This window comes from Harpia harpyja, chromosome 17, assembly GCF_026419915.1.
Source record: "Harpia harpyja isolate bHarHar1 chromosome 17, bHarHar1 primary haplotype, whole genome shotgun sequence".
In the NCBI taxonomy this organism is placed as follows: Eukaryota; Metazoa; Chordata; class Aves; order Accipitriformes; family Accipitridae; genus Harpia; species Harpia harpyja.
Window position 1 is genome coordinate 15,729,735 of NC_068956.1, and position 22,644 is coordinate 15,752,378.

The 22,644-nt window shown below is 41.0% G+C and overlaps 1 protein-coding gene across 1 annotated transcript; it reads right to left on the reverse strand.

Moving 5' to 3' along the window:
* Positions 1–1,232: 1,232 nt before the first annotated feature.
* LOC128153589 (matrix metalloproteinase-20-like) lies at positions 1,233–15,053 on the reverse strand. Its single transcript, XM_052813064.1, is given in 8 exon segments — positions 1,233–1,523; positions 1,525–1,591; positions 3,285–3,375; positions 6,439–6,609; positions 8,546–8,595; positions 8,597–8,757; positions 10,622–10,812; positions 14,960–15,053. Coding segments are annotated over 8 exon segments (1,116 nt in total).
* Positions 15,054–22,644: the final 7,591 nt, after the last annotated feature.

Below are 22,644 nucleotides of genomic sequence, written 5' to 3' on the forward strand. Positions count from 1 at the left end.
AGATTAAAAGCTTTGATGCTACTTTTAATGTTAGTCTTCAAGGAAAGTTGGATGCTCTCTATAGCAACTTTGCTAAGTACTAACTACAGTAGCACAGACAATTGGTTTAGTTCCATCCATATTTATTTTATTACCCATGCCTATGCCAGAAAATACATATGCTCTGTATTCACCAAGTCAAATGAATTTAATACCTCCTATGAAGATTTTTATAGCTTTTCTGAATGTGGTTTCTTTAGAATGAATCAATGTGTTTGCTCAGTGGTTTGAACAGCTGTAATAATATTGCATTCACTCTGCATCCTTATTTCATTTGCTTAGTAAGTGTGAGCTGATTTTAAGATAGGCGGGTCAGAATTTTCCATAAAACTTTTCTTGTAAAAGTCGTGGATTTTATTTTTTTTAGTAACTACATCTTAAATTTTCAGTTACCATTTTTTTCCCCATTTTATTAGGAAAAGCAAAGAAGGCAAAATTATTTAGACAGGTCAGAAAAAAAGCAATATGTTAGATAAGAGAGATAAATAATCAAAATTGTCTACGAAGGCAAAGATGTGAAAATATTTCATTGTTTTTTCACTGATCCTCTTATCATTTTACCAATTTTAAGATATTTTTATTCTTTATTTCCTAAACTATTGTTAAGTATTTCAAATTGCACTTCTACTTAGATGGAGTTAGAAAGTTTTAAGGGTGATTAATTCTATTTTATATGCAGGTTTGATTAGACTGGCTTCTGGGCTGTGCATATTTCTCCCCAGCACCTTCCTGGAGAGACAGCAAGCAATAGTGAGGGTGGAAAAGGCGCTCATGGTAAGAAGGGATCTACTACACATACCTAACACATTCTCTGCTGATTAAGGGCCTAGGACTTACGAAATCTCTGTGACCTCTCTTGCTCTTTTCTTCTGGTGTGGTTTGGTGTTTACAGAAGATCTTTAGCTGAACAGTTTATTTCAGGACTGTTCTGTGTCTTGTACTATTTGGAAGAATATGAGATAAGTATTTTGTGGATCTTCTAAACATTGATACCTCTGAAACTGGACGAGCCAAGATTTGATGAACCATGCCTATACTTTGTGTTTCAGCATGGCATGAGAGTGTATATCTCACTCTGCTTATGAAATTGGCAGCCTTGGGGAGGCTGGAGAAATGGCAGAGCAATCTCTGTTTGGCTTCAGCTCTGTTCAGTGGAGGCACCCTCTAAATTACTGTCCAGAGATTAGAGTAAGTCACAGGTACAGACTGAGTATAATGGGAGTCTTGCTTGAAATACTCTTATGCAGCCATATACGTTCTATGATGTCTACATTTTGCCAGACATAGCCCATGCTTCCAATGCTTTTAGTTTGTCTGCATTTCCTTAGTGAAAAATAAAATCTTTGTTTTCCTATAGAAGTACAGTCCAAAAGGGTCAAACGGTAATGAATGCGTGTGTAATATTCATCACCCTCAAAGAGCATCTTCTTTTCTTCCTTTAGGTAGTCCACTGCATCAATGTGCTGCACTTTTTTTGGAAAACCCTAAGTCAGAGATTGTGTAAGAGGGGCTCTGCATTTGAAATCCTTGAGTTACCCAGTAATGAGGGCCTGAAAAAGGAAAGGTGTTATACAAAAATTGTCAGTTTCTTAGCAGTGCAGTTGCAGATACAATTCTGGAATCTAAATTTGAAGAAAAAAGATACCACTGCTACAATTCAGCACGAAAGAAAATAAAACTGCTACATGATGCAACCGGTGATGGTTTTCCATAGGATCTTATGCCATCAGCACAGACCAGGTTGAGCACTGGTCTTCCTATATATAGCTTTAGCATCTGACAGATGATATCTAAAGCCCTAAAAGGCTTTGGATCTGATTAAAGATGTTTCACTTTCCTATGCAAATTAATAGAAAATAGTTCAAATGCTAAAACACCTCATTTAATGAATTGGGAAATTCTTCATCACTTGATGTCTTTAGATAAAGACTGGACCCATTTCATTAACAAAGCACAAAATGTAAGGCCTCTTGGGTGGAAGATAAGAAATGCTGGAGAAGTTTGTGGTCTCTGTGTTGCAAAAGGTAAAATGAAATGATGGAGTAGATCCTTCTAGATGTAAACATGCTTGTGTCCCTATCCAATGTCAGGGAAGGTTTCGATATGATCCCGAGAGTGAGATTAAGACACAAACAAGGTCAAATGCCATATACGCAAAAGAGCTTTTATTATCAAAAGTAGAAAATAGTAGTGATACGATAGAATGGAAGAAAAGGCAGAAATCAAGCAAGCAGTCGGGATAGAGTTGCAAGGATAGTCACCACCACGGATCCAGTGGCATCCTGTTGGTCCTCAGTCTTCAATTCTTCGGTGATGGGTGCACACCACAGCTTGTCTCCACAGTTTTTTATAGGGCATAGTCTGATGATGCATGCACATACGTACTGTTCGTGTACTGTTCACACGCTGCAGGTTTCATCTATCACAGGACCTTCTCTTGATCAACACCAGAAACCAGTACCCTATCTCAAAGACTACAGTTTCCATGACAATGGTATTTTCCACATTCCTGCATGTTTCCCCGGCTCCAGCCTGTTTCCTCCCCTGGAGGCCTCAGTGGCCTGATAATCGTCCTTATGGACAGAGGAGTGCCCTGCTTAAACAAGCCATCTCTGGGATAAGTGGCTCGAGATACACAGTTCACAGTTCAGTCTCTCACAGCAAACAATCTTTGAGACAAAGGACTTGAGATAACAATTCAGTCTCTCACAGCTTGTAAATGGTTCCTTCGTTATTAAACCTTTTGGTACCCTAACCTTAGTGTTCAGTAGTGTTCACTTAAATTCAGTAAGTGTTCTCCTCTGCAGGAATAACTTTTCTATACAGAGCTAGAACTTCTGTGCGAGACATGAAGTCCTACCTCATATATAATTCTTCCTGTGACTCTTTAGGAAACTAGTATATTGTTATAAATTGGAAAAGTGTGGGCAATATGGCTAAAAAGTAACTTAGGAGAAGGCAGAGTTTGGTTTAATTTCCTGTTGTGATTGCTAAAGATAACCTTAACTGTTGTATCTTTCTCCATCTCCAGCTGACTGATCCACACAAAAAGCCATTGAATTGATATTTAGCTTTAGAGATTCCCACTCTCAGTGTTGGATCTGTACTCTAGTGACCCAAACTAATGATCAAAGTTATGGACAGTTGTGTTCATCTTCCAAGAGACCAGTAGGCTTGAGAGCTTTTTCTTTGCTAAACAAATTTACTCTTTTTCTATTTCCCCCCACCCCCGATATAATTGATCTTTGAAAAAATAAACCAACCCCCTCTCAGGAACTTCATAAGCAGCAACAACATTTAATATGAGCTGAGGAAAGGAAGGAATGGTCAGTGAGCCTCACAGTGTTGTCGATGGCCCTGCTTTGATGAATGGCACATGGCAGTGACTTCCTTGCCAGCTTCAATTTTGCGTTCCCTTCAAATGAAGAAAGAAACCTGTCAGAGTTGTACCACTGGGCTAGCAACAAGGAGAACACTAGTGTAGATCACGCATGAGTCTTTGTCATACCATCAGAAGTAGGTTTTGATGTCAAGTGTGGATTAATCTCTCCTGAGTTTAGCTGTTTGCTTTAGAATGAAACAGCTCATTCCCCAAAAGTGCTTGTTTCTCTGCACTGGCACTAAGGATTAACTTTCATGTAATCACCTGTATAGTAGATATCTATGGTTAAGTGAAAGGGATGTCACCTGCTGATGTCCTGCCTATTCTTCACTATCTGCTGCTAGGATGATCTAGCCCAAGACTCTTCATGACAGATAGATAGTCTGGGGCAGCACAAAGTTCTGGTCAAGAAAACATCCTCCTCCGTGCTTGAATCTGAACACGTGATGCAAGTGGAACGTATGTAAAAGATTGATTTTACAGAACTTTCATCTGGCAGGCAGAAAACAAATTTACTCTATAGAGAATCTATCAAGAAGAGGCTGTAGAAAATCTGCACTAAATTTACTGCAACAAGGACTGCTGCCTTGGTCATAGTAAACCCACAGCTACCTTGATGAAGGCTGTGTGGAGTGAGAGGAGGAGCAGAAGAGAGTCAAAGGGCTACAGATTTGCCGAGTGCAGCTTGCCCACATGCAGCTACCACACACACAGCATCTCTGCAGTATGTTGGCTGGATCCTCCTCAAAGTTATATAAATATATGCACACATATATATATATGCATGTGCTCGTGTGTGTGTGTCTAAAAAGATTCTGTGCAATTTTACTGGGCCAGCTGTCCAAGGTAATCTTGTGTCTGTTCATCTTACCACTAGACAAATGTGTTTCACATCTGTTTTAAATGAGCAGTAGCAGTCTCCAAAGGATATCCTGCTTTCTAATTTCTTCCCTTTTTTTATTGTGGTGTTGTGGCTGCCTATAAGCCACTGTTATGTTGCCTCTTGTGAAATGGTTGCAGCAGCTGCAACTCTGATTCAAATTCTTGTCAAAGTCATCTAAATTCTCTTGTCAGACTGCCAGGCATAATATTAAATGGGAACTAACTAAATGGGCATAAAATTGAAAGGAAGGAGACTAGGTGGGAAGAGCAGAAAGCATTTTGCCTTGTGGGCCTCACTGGAAGCTGCTGCACTGGCATCTGTGAGCCTGGAGTTTGACAGAGACGGATTGATGCTCAGGCTATGGCTGGTATTAGTAAATTTTGTGGTACCAAAAAACATTCCCAGGCACTAGATGTCAATCCTCTGTACTGCTAAATTGCTAGAGGGGCTCTTGGGTGGTTTCATTTCGGACCAACCCGCTGAATGGTTCCCAGGCACTATTCAGAACATGTCATGGGTCAGGGGCGTTTCCAATAACCAGTTTGGGTGTAGCCAACCTATCTCAGAGATTAAGAGAGTTTAATAGTATGGGCATGAGCTGCTTCATACTTGTTGGCATGTCAGAGAATGGTCCCAATTGTATTTTATTTCCTGCTACAGTTGTAGCCTTAGGCTTTAGGCTCCGTCTGAAATGCCATCTTACATGTTTCAGTCTGGTAGCTTCATCATATCAGTCCTATGATTTCTCTTTGATCTGGTCATATTGGTTATATCTACAGCTGGAGATCAGTCCCCAGCACTGATTAATGCATTAGTCCAGCTACCATCATGTTACCTCTGGTCTGTCAGGGGTTTTTGCAGGTGGTATCTCCTCAGAACGAGAGACTAAGTGGTAATAAAAAACTTAAAAAAAAAAATTCCTGCCACAGATCTAGGAGATGACTCACAGGCCACAAAGGAAATGGCAACCAATTTATGAAATCTGGGGCATTTTTCAGTTCCTGATGAAAAATGAAATTTACATAAATTACATTTTATTTTAGGAAGCTTTCTTTGTTTTCCAGAGTATTTTGCAGACAGTCATTTTTGGCAAAGTGCTATTAAGGCACAAGTCCAGTGAAATCCTGCATGACTCCCTACCAGCTCATGGTAGGCTGGGGTGAAGTGTGGCTGCAGTATATGGGATTTCAGTGGACTGTTGCTCCAAAATGATACAAACATGCTGACTGCTTTAAGTCTGGAAAGCTCAAGGGAAACAGTGATTGCCACAGCTTTAAGCAGAATGCTGATTGATTGTTATCTGAAAGAGCTTTAAATTTTTTGCAGAAGAGGTTCTCGGTCCCCTTGGTCCCTGGTTTCACAGTTGCTGAAGTGCCAGGCCAGCAAAGAGGGAGATGTTGTCCCAGCTCAGCAGAAGAATTAGGGTTTGGGATTTCTGCTGTAAACTTCGGCTGAAATGGACCCAAGCAATCATTTGCCACCCTCTTCTAAGTGATAATTTGATTGATGCTCTCACAGAAAGGGCGTGCATCCATCTTCACCCTCCCGAGCTGCTGAAGTGTCTGCTCAGGAGGTAACAAGTCCGAGTCAAACTGTGTCCTTGATTTCAAAGGAATCCTTGTAATGAGGAATGATCACCTGTCCCAAAGGCGAAATATCATTATCTCTCAGAGTGGTTTTTTAGTCAAGGTATTGTAATCCTTTAAAGGCAGAGTCTTCCCCCAGGTATAAGGGAATTTATGACTGACTTCAGTGCGGTCGTGATTTAACCTCTTTGGAAGAAAAAAAGTGTTCATCTCCTTTATCACAGCTGGATAACAAAGTCTTAAGAAAACATACAGTTTTCATCTCTTCCAAAAGCTTATTGCCAACAAAACCCTCAGGTTTCAGCTATTCCAAAATGAAACTATACGAAACATTGAGAAACTGTACAAAACAAAGAAACTGTGCAAAACATCTAGAAACATTTCTTTAGTCAGGACTAGCACATTGGATGACAGAGGGAGTGTAAACCTTACCCTTCTCTGAAGAAGAGAATTACTTTTCCCAGCACTGTAACAGCATCAAAAGAGGCAGAAACTGCCTGCTATTCCTTTCATTTCATGTTAAGTAGATTGTTCTTTAAGAGGTATACAGAATGTTCCATACAATGCTTATATCGCTTTCACATTGTCCTTTGGCAAACAAAATCCAAATGAAGACTGGTATTTGTAAGTAGGATACATGAAAGCAGATGGATCAGTTGGATGGCTGAGGCCCAGAGCACGTCCAAATTCATGGACAGCAACAGTGAATAAATTAAATCCTAAATTATTAAAACCAATCCACAGGTATTTCCATTATGGGCAGATATTCTTACCACCTGAAGGTTAGAGGTCAGGATTCTGAGTTTACACTGGTTTTCGGAAAAGGTAAAATTTTTCTATGTCTCAGAAGACCAAATTTGGTGAACATTTGCAGAAACTTGGAGGAGATAGTAGCAATCTGTGCAAGTGGTGATATTTGTGTCCTTGGGAATGCGTTCACTTGGGTCAGTGATCTATGGCTGGAGTTGGACCTATCTGGTAAACTGAAGGAGAAATAGTGTGGGATTTGGCTCCTAGGTTATTCAGATGAGACAATCTATATGGATGCTGAAATTAGGCAGACGAAAGCTGAGCTCTGGGGCAGATTAGAAAAAAGATGGTCCTGAGGTTTGGCAGAGAGGACTTCAGACAGCAGCTTGTCAGATGCCTTGGACATCTTGGTTGTTGCTTTGACTAGAGACCAAGTGACATGGTAATAGAAGACATTAGTCTTAAGTCTGCCTTATAAAGAAGGATTTTATAGAGCATGGTTGGACAAAGAGCAGGCGTTGAACAGGACCTCCCATGGCAGTAGATTTCAGTGGCACTATCAAGCAAACCGACCCACACTGAGTCGACCCAGGACTGAGATGATTGAGAGGATATGCTCTCAAAAAACCTATTATGAAGCAGTGGAATATCCAGAAAAAAAGGATTTGCAATATTTTACAGGGTTTTATGGTTGGACCTCTGACTTCTAACTAAGGGTCAGGGTTGTTTTCCTTATTAGCTCCCAAAAGAAAGATTACTAAAACCTGGATGTGCTATCAGAGCACCCTGAAGGGGAAAGGATTGCGTAAGACCCAGATGGATGACAGACAACCTATCAGGTGGGAACAAAACCTGATGATATAAACAAGAAAGCAGGGTCAGGCATGTCATGCTTATCCCCATGAGTGTGGCAAGCCATCAAAGTACAAAGAGCAAACACTGACTATTGCTGTACTAATAAAATAAATAGGCCTGGAACCACTCCTATCTAAAATTATCTTTCAAAACAGGGCAGGTACATGCAGACTGCTTCTTGAGGAAATTCTTTGAATTGTACTGACTCCCAAATCATGTCCAAATGCTAGTTTGTCGAGGACAAAGCTGTGCCAGCGACCAAGTTAATAATTTAATGGTATAGATTATTATTTCTCTGACACTGCTTAGTTTACTCTATTGAAGACAAGGAACCAGTATGTCCCACAGACATTTCAGGATTTTTCTCCTCAATACTACAAGCTGATAAATGTTCCAGCACTGATCTTGCAAAGCTCTTCAGGATGGTCTTAGCATTAAACCACATGAGCAATCACTCATATTAGGGTGATACAGCCTCCTGTCACACAACAGGGAAACAGTTCTCCAGTGGCTCCTTAGCAAAGCACAACAATAAGCAACATAATGGGTTTCATTATGTTGTTTTATGTTTCATTATGTTACACAACTTATATACATGTGTTGATCCTCAGTGGCCAGCAGTAAAAACTGTGGATTGTGTTATTTTATTAAATTATTGTCACAGATAATGATGGATCAAATTTTGTTCTCCCACCTCCTGCTACACAATGATAGGTCAGAAATAACTCTTTCAGGATTTACTGAGTTAGTCCAGTTTTGGAAGAGTGACATTAGATCCTTTTCTTTATACTTGTTTCAATGAGTTTTCTTGGGCTTAAGGTTTATCAGTCTGTTCATGTAGTATCCTTTCCAAACTGACCTCAAATTTATCCCCTAATAAAGGATTTCACGTTTCATACTTCCACATTTTGAACTGTTCTGACATTCCACATTGTTTTGCTGTTTCTCCTCAGGTAGCTCAGAAATAGACTGGTTTCTGGATGTAAATTTCAAGGATTGTTTCATAGGAAGTCCTTGAATCTGCAAAATTTATAAGCTATTTCCATGTACCATTTGTTCCCATGGTCCACTTCTCTGCACTGTCAAAATGTCCCCTCCCAGTCCTTCACTGGGGCAAAAGCATGTGCCAGGGTCCCATGTGGGCCATCAAAGGGATAAGAGCCATGACGATGTAGCAAATAATAGCAGAAGAAAGAAAAAGAAACCCCCACCACACAGGGTTTCAGAAACTCTATCCTTAATGAATACTGAGGCAATGCTTTCTTGAAAGGAAAGATAACCTAGCATCAGCCTAGGAAGCAGATAATAAGAGAAGGTGCCTTTTCACAGCTGTGACCATGAACAGCGACTGAAAGACTTCAGTGAAAAGGAATCATTTAGACACTTTTGGGAAGGAAATTGAGGATCAGATTTAGAAAAGAGGTCATATCTTCAGTAGTGCAAAGACAATGATTCATGCCTACTTAGAGCATTCGGCTGAAGGGATAAGGCTGTGCAGTGCCATGAAATAGTGTTACAGCATGGTTCTGATGCAATTTAAAGTCCCTTTCTCGTCCCAAGTAATTAACCTATGATTTCAATGTGTTATGCATTCTGTCCCATGGCTTTGCCTCTGTAGTTAGGAAGGGATAAATCTGACATCAGCTTTGGTTTTAGTATCATTCGCTGTGACCAAAATTCATTTGCATCATTCCACTTTACACAAGGTACTAGGAGAGAATGAAGTTCTCTGAAGCGCTTTTTTTCTTCTATAGACATTGATAGACCAACCAGATTAAACCAGTGTAATCACAAAATACAGAGCTTGTCCTGTATGCTGATGAAAGTGGGAAGCTTAGTTGTTCTGTTCTACACAGAACGTTGCCTTTTCCCCATCCCTCCCCTTTCTAACGCTTGTCCTGGGAAGTTGTGACCATGATGACAGAGGAGCAGGATTCACGGTCCAAGGCTGGTCCTTCTGTTGGGTAACAGGATGTGGTCCAGGGCTGTCTTCCTAGCTCTGATCTTTGCAAAAGGTCCCTTAACCTGCCATGGAGAGTATTCAACCCCATGACATGACATAGAGGATGTACCAAGTCTCCTTTTCTTTACAGCGCCCAGTTTGCCAGCTTCCTTGGATGTAAACATAGCATGATATTTTATCACCAAGCCCCATAGTTAGTGTAATCTAGGTGTGAGCACGGGGCTGAAAGGCAAGGCCATTGAGTCAGCTGAGTTGTAAATATAGGTAAGTCTATACTGACTGAAGGAACTAGACCTGATAAATTTTTTTCTTTATATGATTTTAATTTGCATTGGGTAAGCTCTGTGTTTCAATTTTCTATGCATTATTTAGTGTTAGCATTGTGGTAATGCTGAAGAGTTCCTGTAATGAATCAGGGCCCATCTTGAAAGATGCTTTAAAAACAGTGTAAAAGCCCAGAAGAGGAAGGTGGCTTCAGGAGCTTTCCTGTATTCTTGTGTGTCAAAACAGTGTGATTCTTCCTAGAAGACCAGTAATTTAATACTGCCAAAAGCTAAACATCAATAAAGTTACCTTTTTCTCCGGCTATTCCCCTTACCCTGTGCAATGCTTTCTTCTAATTCAGCTGTTAACCAAATTCACGCATTTGTGGGGACCAGTGGGGCCCTTTCATAATCTGACATCTAGTGGCAGCATTTTGTAATAGTAACGAGATAAAAAAGCCAGAGAATGTCAGAAATATCATACCATGGGAAAATTTTAGCCATTAACATATCATGAGATCATTTCATTTTGTGATAGCCAGCCTATGTTTTTAAATTTGCAGTCTTCTTAATGTAATGCAATGCACTTAGTGGTGCAGTAACAAGTTTGTGCTTCTCACTGAAACAGCCCAAGAATTGCTCATTTGAACTTGCATTGTGCTCTTTTATAATACAGTCTTCCCTTAATTCTAAGTACTAGTAATTTCTGGAAAAATCATAGAGACTCATTACAAAGTCCTCACTGACTTTATAACAGAGATAAAAGATTTGAAATACAAATAGGAGACAACATTGATAAAAATTAAAAGATGTTAATGGTGCTTTTAAATCATCCAAGCGATGCCTACTAATTTTCAAAGCCAGAAAACCCACAACTCATCCCCTGTGCATTCATGTATTCTTTTCCCATTTGGGCTCTCCTGGAAAGAGCTGGTAGTTTGCTATGTCAGGAACACCACACCATGGTCTCCGAGTCATGCTCATAGTGCTGTTGTCCACATTCCTGGTCACCTGAACACCTAGGAATGCCTGCATGTCTCTAAGATTCCTTGTCATGCAGCTGCTGTAGTCTCCACAGCCTGATGCCTTCCCTTTTGTGTATAATACTCAACAAGGTACTCCTAAAAATCCAGAAAAATTCAAGCAAATATTGCTCATTGACTTGTCAATGTTTTGATTGACATAAATGGAATATTTTCCACAATTTGTATTGTATGAAATGCTGATTAAAAAAAAAATGTAGCTGAACATATGGTTAGTAGAAAAGTCTGGCAATGAAAACTGGGCAGTTATTAGGATAAAAAGAGTATAGTTTATTTATACTGAAATGAGGTCTTATGCTGAAATAAGGTTCAATTCAGAATGAAAGGAAATTGTAATTTTGGAGTTTTCTACGATAACAAACATTCAGGTTTTGACAAGCATAGTTTATTTGCATGAGCTATCCCTAAGGCAAATAGAAAGTTGGCAAAGAAGTCTAAATAATAACTTCATTCTAGTCTGTAGAGTGATTACTATTTTGTAGATGATTACTGCTCAGCTTTTCTATTTCAAATACACAGATCTGAAGAGATAGAAGGGAATTGATGTGTATCTGTAGAATTGTTTAAGAAAAAGGCAAGGAGATAGCAGAGATTACATGGAAAAAACATGTGACACATCTGAGAATAGCTGGACCACTACATGAGCACATCCTTGATGATGAGCAGTCCTGTAGATGTCTTTAGATGCCTAAGTCTGATCTAAAGACTGAGGCAAGGTAGCCCCAAGAATGATTCACCTTATCCTAAGAAAGACAGGCATCCTGTGAAAAGCAGCTTCATCTAGGATGATCAAATGAATCATCATCCTAAAAAGCCTATCTCTTTCAATCATCTGCGAAGAAAGTCTATGCTTGCGTAATCCCAGAAGTTGTTGGGTTTTGGTTTTTTTTTTAATTATTACCCATTAATTCGCCAACATGCAGGCATCTAGTGCTGTTTGAGGTTTCTTAGAGTAGCCTGCCTGGCTGTCAGCTGCAGTTCTGGAAAGTTGTGGGTCTTCTGAAGACTTTAGGCCCTGCATCATGTCTGCCAGGTATATACAGATATCTTGGATACCCTGTAGTCAGTGGCACTAAATACTTGCACTTGGGCAACTTAATTAGTTGCCCCAGATTTAAGTTAGATGAATCTGCTGTGCATCTCGCTGTAGCTGAGATTTCTTCTACTTAGACAGCTTGTGCAGTTATGATCTTCAACAAGGAGGTTGGTGGCACAAGACTCTTTGCACTGAAGGGCCCTTCTCCTCTCCTCACGCTTTACTGAAGTAGCTTCAAAGTGTGACAGGTTACACACCTCATCTCTCCTTCCAGGTTTGTAGTGGAAAAAGACTGAAAACAGCACAAGCATGTGGGATCTCGTTGCTCAGTGAGGACTGGGGCTGAGCTGGTATTTGTCATCGTAATGCAGTAGAGGTGTGCTGAGAGTGAAAGGATATTCTGAACATTGCTAATGGCCAAGTCCCAGAAAAAGAACTGCTGCTTGGGTGTACAAATCTAAATGAGTAAATGCACAGCTGAATACAAGCACGACATGAAATCCAGTCAAATCGCTTGGAGTTTGGCCAATGTCCTGGTTTCAGCTGGGATAGAGTTAATTGTCTTCCTAGTAGCTGGTACAGTGCTATGTTTTGAGTTCAGAAGAATGTTGATAACACTGATGTTTTCAGTTGTTGCTCAGTAGTGTTTAGACTAATGTCAAGGATTTTTCAGCTTTCCAAGCCCAGCCAGCGAGAAAGCTGGAGGGGCACAAGAAGTTGGCACAGGATAGAGCCAGGGCAGCTGACCCAAACTGGCCAATGGGGTATTCCATACCATGTGACGTCACATCTAGTATAGGAACTGGGGGGAGTGGGGGCGGAGGGATCGCTGCTCAGGGACTAACTGGGTGTCAGTCGGCGGGTGGTGAGCAATTGCACTGCCCATCATTTGTACATTCCAACCCTTTTATTATTGCTGTTGTCATTTTATTAGTGTTATCATCATCATTATTAGTTTCTTCTTTATTGTTCTATTAAACCGTTCTTATCTCAACCCACGAGTTTTACTTCTTTTCCTGATTTTCTCCCCCATCCCACTGGGTGGGGGGGGAGCGAGTGAGCGGCTGCGTGGTGCTTAGTTGCTGGCTGGGGTTAAACCACGACATAGCATTCACTGGTATAGCAAGTTTGGTAATTAGAAATCAGTTGTACCGTAGCATACCCTGTGACTTGCACAGGCTCTTGTCCAGCAGTAGCACAGGAAAGATACTGCTATTATTTCTACTATGTATTCTGTCAAAAGAGTGAGATAAACTTACTACTGTGCATGGAGATAAACTTATTACTGTACATGATAATGAAACATGACCTTAGCCTCTTTATCAGGTATCATACGATACTGGCAGTTCCAGCTGCCAGCCAAGCAGTTGTACAGATAAATAGTTTGGTTTTATTGCTGAAGGATGAGAAATGAACTTAGTCTGAGAGGATTAGGAACCGCTCTGTCATACACACCAATGGCACATAGCTATGCTGTGTTATAGAGTATTCAGTGTGCAAATAGAAGCAGCCTGGTATTTCTCTTACAACATCAGCTCTGCTTTGGTGACTAGCAGTAGGTGTAGAGACCAGGTTTTAAGCAGTTTATGACTCCTTGAGCACAGTTCCTGGCTGCCCATGCCGAAGGAGGGAAAGGCTCCCAGAAGAGGTGGCTGCAGGACATAACTGCAGATAAACTGCTTTTTCTTGGTGTTGCAGAAGCAGATCAAAATGAATGCCCTTGATCACCAAATATATTTCATTTAGGGAGTTAGATAAATCATCCTTGTTACTTGCCCATGAGTATAATGAGTAGATGTTGTGTTCACAAAGCAGTGAGTTCTATGTAAATGCAAACAAGAGAATGACTTGGCTGGAAACGCCCTTTGTAATGAATAATATAGAGGGCCTGAATCCATTTCCACTGTGGAACTGAGCGAATACTCTAAAGAGGAGCTCTAGGACTTTGCTTTAGTGAGCTTTCCTGTCTGCCAACCTTCACCAAAGACCAAAACATGGTTTGTTACAGGACCTCACAGTTAGTGGTCTATTTAAAGTGTGTAGTCACAGACTATTCCTTTTTTTTTTTTGTCTGTTTTAAGAGAATTAGCAGTGATTTCTTTTGTTCTCATCACTTTAGCCCCTTAACAGCAAGTGTCTGTCATGTGTGGTAACTCCAAGGAGTGCTATGAAATTTTGGACTGTTGTATGTTTTATGTGGTTTATGTATACCTTCGTCCCAGGAATGCTCCATGTTTAATATCCCATGTTTCATTTCAGACAACATATTTACTTCCTTTATTACAAGCATGGAACTAAGAATATAAAAATATTATCTAAATGACAGATACAAATGAATGTACCCATATTTTAGCAACAATATGTTGCTAAAGTTACTATTTCATGTGATAGTTGTGTATGTTTTATTCTCTTGTACTTCGTCTTGTACTTCTAATAATAAAGCCTTATTACACTGAAAGGGAGATGGCGAGAGCCCTTCTATAAATGCCTGTGTTTAGATACCCATGCTCCTCCCCCTGCCACACACCTTCAGGCCCTCATCTGCAGTAATCCTCAGTGCCCTCCTTTGTCACCTTCCTATTTTCCCAGCAACGTGGGTTAGGTTTGCAGTGGAAAACAACAACAAAAAAAGAATCTAAACCAATTGGGAAGGGACTGATAATCATTATGGCACTCAAATCTTGAGAAAGAGAAGGCATTGGTCATGAATTGGGGTGAATATGAACTCTGTCAAGTTCCCCTATCTGTGTCCCTTGAAGGGACAAGGATATCATCCATCTAATGATCATAACAGAGTTATGCTTTGTATGCTTGCCAAGACAAGAATGCTGAGGTTGTTTTTCAGACTTACATGCTGATTTTTGGAAGGGAAGGAGCTCTGTTTTGCAGTTTTTGAGTTACATGGATAACAAGTACTAGCTACAGATGTCTAGATTACACTCTGAATTAGTCTGTCTAATTACACTATGGAGAATGTATTCGTTATTGTATCTCAAGCCTGATCATGACCCTGGGAGCTCTAAAGTTACAGAAATCTTCTTGGAAACCCTGTGATTTGTCAATGGTGTGCCGCCTTCTGCTGATTTTCTTGTGATTAAGCATGGTGGAGGTAGGGCTATGCGGGTGATTTTGAAAAGGAGCTTCCAAATCAGCACATACCTTGGTCAAAATCAGGGCCAATCTGAGGTTCAGCCAGGTTTTGCCCAAAAGAGTGCAAGCTCGGTGTGAAGGGGGAGTAGATGCCACATGACATGAGCCTGGGGCTTGCTGTACCAGACTGTAGGAACAGGGACACTTCTGCCTGGTGGTGACGGGGAAGCCCCAGCTGCCCAAGGGCAGAGGCAAGGTCCTGACGTTATGTTACAAGAAGCCATTTTAGTGCTTCACAAGTTACAAGAGTCTTTTTATTTAAATGTGAAACTCCAAAAGCCAAACAGAAAAAAAAGGATTGTGTGAGGAGAAGGGCAGGACAGCAAGGTAGTGACTGGACACAATCCATGAAAGAAGTAGGTCACATCTTGGACCCAGTAATAACTTCTAGAGAGAGGTCTGATAACCTGGGATGAGTGAATGGCCACAGGAATGTGGAAGCTACATAAGGATTCCTAAGTAGGTCTCTTACATAGATTTCAGTGAGCAGCTTCTCTTTTCTTTGGCTCTCTTCCCTTCTGTGTAAAACTGAGCAACCCTTTGATTTTCCAGCAGGGTTATAAGAGAAGATTCAGCTAGCACTTCCACACCTGGTTAATGACACAGTGGTTGTTCTTCTGGCTTTAATTTTGGACAGAGAATAACCTTGCAAAGCACAACCCTGAAATGAAGCTGTGGGATTTCAGATAGCCACAGGCAACCCATCTGGGATAGTGACTGTGCACGCAGACTTCAGGTCTCCTTATTTCTCCTCCCAGTGCATATTGGTTTTACCTGCTTAGCACCTATGTGTTACACTAAATGTTTGCTCCTGCCAGACACTTTAGGGTCATGTTGCTGCAAAACTGACTTTGCTCTTGTAATTCCTAAGTTAATAGAAAGGGCACAAATGAACGGGGATTTATCCGCTATATCAATTCAGGTGATTGTGGCTACCATCAGCAAACATAAACACACAGTTTTGTCAGGGAAAGCTGCCCAGACTGGGTATTCATCTGTTTGCCTTGAACACCACAAACATATTCCAGCATGATTCAAGGCATGCACAATTACATTTTTGTAACTGCTGCTGAGAGAAACATTACCTGAGGGCTAAATCCATCTTTTTCATAACTCCCTTCTGTTAGCTGTGCACAGGCAAAGCATTCAGTAGGAGACTCAGACTGACTTCTTGTCCTAAAACACTTCCCTTTGGCCACATGGTTTGAAGGTGTCCAAAGGACCATTCTTTAGTCCGAGCTCAGATCTACCCGTTGGGCACATGGGCAGCTGTGGCAGAGCCTCCCAAACAGCTTTCTCTACCAGGAATCTGATTTTTGTGGCCACAAAGTGCTCCCCAAACTGAAACCGTTCATGGCAAGTGAGGGCAATGAGGAGGCTGGCTTCAAAACCACACTGCTCTGAACCAAAACACTAATGTACAGTCAACCTTTCTAGGCATTCTTATCCTAGTGTTGAAGTCTGTAGTTCCTTTGTCCCCTGCCCCAAATAGATGCTCTAAGAGAAAAAATCTTTTTTCCTGCCTATTGTCAGTATGTTCTCTAAGTTCAGGATCCTTTTTCCACTCACTTTAAAGCTTTAAAGATGGTCAAATTCACCCCAAATTGCAGAGACTTATATTTTCCTGGTGGTTAAGCATCTTTAAAGGCTCAGATCCAGTCAGTAGGACAGCCAGACACAAGGATATAGGTGGAAATTAGATAATTAGAGCTTGGCCTTCACAGTCTAAACAAATTCTTACTGAAATACCATGTGTGCAAGAATATCCCACAGCATATTCAGAAATGAATGAATGACCTCTGATTTCCCTTTGTACAATTTGCTATTGTTTTAGCCTTTTGCCCTTTAACGGCACCGATTCCCTAAATTATGTCCTCCAATAATCTGCACCTGAGGATAACCTTTGCAAAACCAGAGGCAGAAAGGTTTGCAGGGTGGCAGGTTAAGCTCTGGGGATGAGAGTTGAGGGGACTGCAAGGGGAAGGAAGATGGTGGGGTCCATTCTTGTTTCATGTGCAGATCATTTTGAATGTAACAGTGTGAATGTACATTTCTTCAGCCAAGTGCTTGAGGAATGGCCATGCTTTGTGTGAACTTTGTTATGGCAGTATGTTTCTCTGTTCATAATGAGCACAGATGTATTCATTAGGACTCTGAGCAAAAGATTTCAGAAGTAGTGTTACTTAAATATGTGTTTCAATTTTGGCATGAGGTTGAAAGCTTTGCTGAATCAGCACCTTTTTCTTTAATTAAAGCCTGTCCTCTAGCTCATGATGTACACAGGCTGCACTGTGATCTTGGAAATGAGGGAAGAGTTTATCACTCTTAGAAATGAAAAAGACATCTTTAATAACAGCTGTTCTCCTTCCATATTCTATTCTTGTTAAAATACATGTCCAGGTGATGTTTCTGTACATCTCTGTAAACAAACACTTGTTAACTTGCAGAATTTTGCTCCAGAACATACCTGTAGTAGTTCGGTCTCCTCCTAAGATCAGTGTAACCTTTACTTGCTTCTTTAAACAAAGTGTATTTCTTTTGCACTGAAGGCCTGGTTTGTTCACAATAATCCTGTGTGCAGTAGTATGAAGTGATAAATACACTGTTCAACTCCTTGGAAAAATGTAATAATCTAAGCTAAATTACACCATGATTTAAAGAAAAGAATTCATATATATGTTGTATAAATCACTTCCTCTATAATCTTGGGTGAAAATCAAAAGCAGTGCTTATAAAAGTAATGGTGATAGTCTGAAACATAGCTAGAGGTAAATATGCGTATGTATTTGTATTATATACATACACACGTCTGAAAAATATTTTCCAGTGCTTTTGTAAACTATATATTTTTCATCTTTATTACCAAGTTCTTCTGTATAATAATGACATTTACCGTATGTCTGTAAGCTATTTTTTTTTAAAACACTTTTATTTTTGAATATTGATTTTTAATCTTGACCAGTGTAACCTTCTCAATCTAGGGTAAAACAGCTTTTACCAGTTCCTATAATAGTTGCTGACAATTTAGGGGACTCAGTCCTTCAGGACATAGTTTCTAGAACTCTGTCAATGTTTTTCTGTATGTTTTCTCTTTGGTGATTTCGAATCACCAGCAACATGGTAAACACACTGCTCAGTTTATTTAATTTAATTTACACTATCAATAGATTTAACAAAGCATGTTTAATTTTCAAAACTACGTGCTTCTCCTTCCATATATTTTTCTCTTTAAAACAGCTTTATGCAAACTATTACTTAGAAAATCGTGAGCTGCACAACCACACAATTAAAATCGAGCATCTGAGGAGCTGAGCTGTCAGGAGCTAACCTGGAGCAGATGCTGGGGCAGCTGTGAGCGCCGGGTGGCAGCTGTGGCCCTGGGGTGGCAGCTGTGACCCTCCCCTGCCAGCCCAGGGACCCCGATGCGCAGGGTGCTGGGGAGCAGCAGGCAGTCCCCGCGGGCTGTGGCGGTGGCACGCGTATGCTGTGCTCTGCCATGTAAGCTCGTAACTCCATCTTCTCACAAGAAGCAGATTTCTTTGTCGGCCTGTGCTAGTCTTCTGTATCCTCAGCAACTGCTCCAAAAGTAACCACCACCCTCATCAGTCCAAGGTCAAAGAGATGCCCCACAGTCACTTAATATATCAAAAGCCTGAGTTACCCACTCCATACCTAGTCTTTAAGAGCTCATGTTGGCTCTTTATCTGATGGTTTAAAACCTGTGTTGCTCAGTTATGTGGAGGCTGTATTGCCCTCAGTTCTACAAGCAGCATTTGTTTGTAACATGCACAAAAGGCATTTCCATGCAGCTGCTGAGATCCCCTACTCCTTTAGCCCCTGCACTCCTGCAGAGCCCCGCAGAGGCTGCACAGACACACATGTACCCGTGGGCAAGGCACTTTTATGGTGCACACAAACACACACACATGCATCTATGTCTATTCACTTATTGAAAGGTAGCAAGACACAGTGCTTACAGATAATAAAAACACGTGAAGCATATGATGCATGAGGAAAAACCCCAACAGACACTCCCCCTGCTGCCCCAAACTGATTTGAGTAATTAATGCAGGCAGACTATGAAAAACCCTGATTCAGAACCGAGAACCTACATCTCAAACGTTTAGGTCCTGTCTACGAAGTATGTGTACAAGATGCGATGCACTCAGTAATGTCACTGAGACGGCTGTCATTAAGAGTGCTCACCCTGCCATGGTCCCTGCCTGTGTTTGTAGCCCTCAGAGAAGTGCTCTTTCCTGTTCTAGCCAGGCACATTGTGCAGCTCACCTGCATTTCTTGCCAGCGTCGTGTCTCGGTACCCACAATGGCTGTACTACGCTTTAGTACTCTGCTTTGGGTATGGTTCTGGCATGTCTGAAGGTTCAGTGTTCAAACTTCATAAGCTGTTCAAAGAGTATGTTGGCTATCAATGCTTAAATAGTGGCCTTGCAGCTTCCTTTTCTGTTATCAGGATTTTGGCAATTAGCAGCAAGAGACATGAAGTTATGAGCAAGTGCAGGGAAGACCAGCTATGTACATCCAGGTAATGACAAGTTCTTTCTCCATATGTAAGCTCCCATGCTTGTCTTTTTTCTTCCTTTCAGGTACCAAACCCTTAGAAAGATTCAGTATCAGTTTTCTCAAGGCTTTTGGGGTATCTGTCTGTCACCCAAGAACGCACTAGATAGGTTGCTCACCTGAAAGGGTAAGGGGAAGAGGTGGGTTTTAAGCTCTCTCTAGAAAGTACTTGATTATACACAGCCCCACCCCACTCTGGTAGCTAAAGCACTCCCATACCAGTGCTGAGAGACAAGGTTCTTGCAGGCAGAGAAGTAAGCAGGACTTTTCAGAACAATCTACCAGGGACGCTGTACTTCATGTCTCTCAGCAACACATTACATTAGGATGCATAATATCCTCATTTCCTAATCCAGTCTCATCATCACAATCTTACGATCCATTTGAAAAACAGCTGTTAAAAAAACATTAATCGGCCAAGAAACAAATGACCATTTTTTTCTTTGTGATATGAAACAACTGGAAAGACAGGTAGGGATTAGCTTTCTCGGTTTTATGTCTTTTCTGCCTTGCCTTGTCTGCCCTTCCAAATTCCTCTGGTCAACACCAGGGGGACTATGACATTACAAAACCAAATGGAAATGTGCCGTGAAAAGCAAGAAGGATGTTTAGTAAAAACACCGAGACAATTACTTTAGCTTGACCACGTGGGATCCTTTTTTCTGTGTATCTGTTTGTGTGTCCAGCTGGTCCCACAGTAACTGAAGGTACTGGCAAACTTCAGCCAAGTTGAACTGAGACGCTGTGGTTCCTACAGGTTTTGTGGAAAATAGCAGCTGGCTAGAGGAGAAAACACCCTGTCAATGGGAAGGTGGATAATTCATCCCTTGGCTGGGCTGTGGGGCCAGTGGCTGGTCAGCCCATGGGTAACTGCACAGCATTACTCAGCTGGTAACCTAAACGTAGTATGGGGACATGCATTACGAGGAGCTATAGGTGGCATAAGAGAATGCTGGGGAGGTGGTATTGGGAGCTCTCTAGGGCTGTGGGAGGATACGGTGAGGTGCAAGATATAATTATCCCATGTTACTCAGGCTCCTGGCAGAGATGGAGGGAAAGGACCACCACTAAGCACTCACCACTTACTGGATTTCTGCTGTGACACTCCTATTCTGGCTCCTATTCCTCCAAAGAAACAACAAGTGAAGAGGGAAAACTGAGTGACCAAGCTGTTTTCACTAGTCAAAAGTCAAGTCTTTTTGTGTTGGGAGTGACTTTTCAGGCCTTCTTCATAAATAAAGGGAAAGCAGTACTCATTGCTTTATTTATTTTTGCAGGTGACCTGTAAACACGTGCTCCATGCTGTTTTAACAGAATGCCAAAGCTGCCAGTCAGAAAACTTCATTAACAGCATTTCACTGTTGAAGATTAACTTCCTTTAAGACAAGTTGTGAAACAATGCTTCACCTGAGAAAAGGAGCACAGAGTAGCTATGTTTGTTTATGTATCTGAAGACAGAGGAACTTGCCCATGTATTACAAAGGACTGAATAATTTCCTTGGTGACTCAATGATTAAACTTTTCTTGCAGCTAAAATTACAATTGTATTACACACTGAGCAGAGTGTGTGTGAAAAAGTAATCTTGCCTCTGAGTATAAACACTTGGGTGTAACTTGGCAGTTTCTGTGATTGGGCTGACTGATTTCTACACAGCCATCAATTGAATTGAATGCTGGAGAAGAGTTTAAGGAGGCTGGAAATACAGAAATAGGTAAGGAACCGTCTCCATCCCACCTGCCTCCAGCATGTTCTGCTCTTGTCATGGGATATCATGGTCACTCCACAGGCAGTGTCAGTCCAAGCAGGTGCCTTCAGACAACTTTATCACTGGCTTGTCATGATATAAAAAGCTGCTGGTGTATCTTGCCAAAAAGCAAACATCAGAGAGGATAAAAATAGGATGTCCTTCTATTTTGGATCACATAAAAACTGAAAGATACCCAGCAAAGACACTATAAATGTCACCAAACTTTAGCTGTCTGAAAGTTAGCTACTCTGAGATAGTTGGCTAGCCTTCCTCAGCAAATAGGTGTTTTCTCCAGGGTCTGAAGATACTGGTTTGCCCAGGCACAGTCTTTGGATGAGACGAGACAAGTAACATTGTGGAGAACTTCTCCCTCTTCTTTCAGCACAGGGATCTTCCCTAACTCATGTAGAGTAGATATGTAGATAGACAGAAAGCTAAAGTTGTCAGATGAATCTCACCCAAATGTCTAGCATTCCATCCCACTTTAAGTTTAAATTTTGTTAGGGATCTAGCGTGTGATGGTGTTCACCACGATTAGTTTTATAGATTGGTGAAACAGCATATCTGAGCCTCTATTTTGATTTCCTGGTGGGAACCAAGCCAGTGGGGTTCTTAGAGCAATAGCAGCAAAATAATGGTACTCTCGCTGTTTACACCAAATCAGGTAGGTAAGGTTCAGATTGGGATCATTGCACTGTTGTAACTATCTGGGAATGTAAAAGCACACAGCAAAAAGAAGGGTTTTGTTCAAACATACAACAGGTGTGTCAAACAGCCAGGTATGTGAGAACTAGGGAGCAGGAGGACAAGGCAATACTAATGAGACCATATTCACAGATATATTCAGCCATGCAGGCAGTGTGTTCTGGGCCTGTTTCCAGAATTAAATGTAAAGGAAATACTTGGAGAGGATATGGCTGTGACTTTATAGATTTTGTCTGATTTTGTGAGGAGTTTGCTCCATGTGCGATGGCAACATGTAGTAAATCTCAGATATACGTGTACTTGAAGCACATGCTTTGTGTTAGTGGAGGAAAGGTTGTGATTCATGACATGGTAATTGAATCTATTTCTTGACTAGGACAGGGCTGATTTGTGAAGGATGTCATTCATAGATTCACAAAAAATGGCCACTGATGAAATGCTTATTGTTATGCTATAAAGACAGATCAGAGTTGGATAATGTATTTAGGCGCTCGGGCTGGAGGGTGATTTTGGTGGCAAAGTACTAATATGATGTGAAAGGGACAAGGCTATAATACTCAAAGAAGAGCAGGAGAGGATGCAAGACAGAGGACAGAAAAAACAACTGATTAATGAAAAGCCTGGCTCTTGATGTTTGGAGAGAAAAGAAGCAAAATACAAACT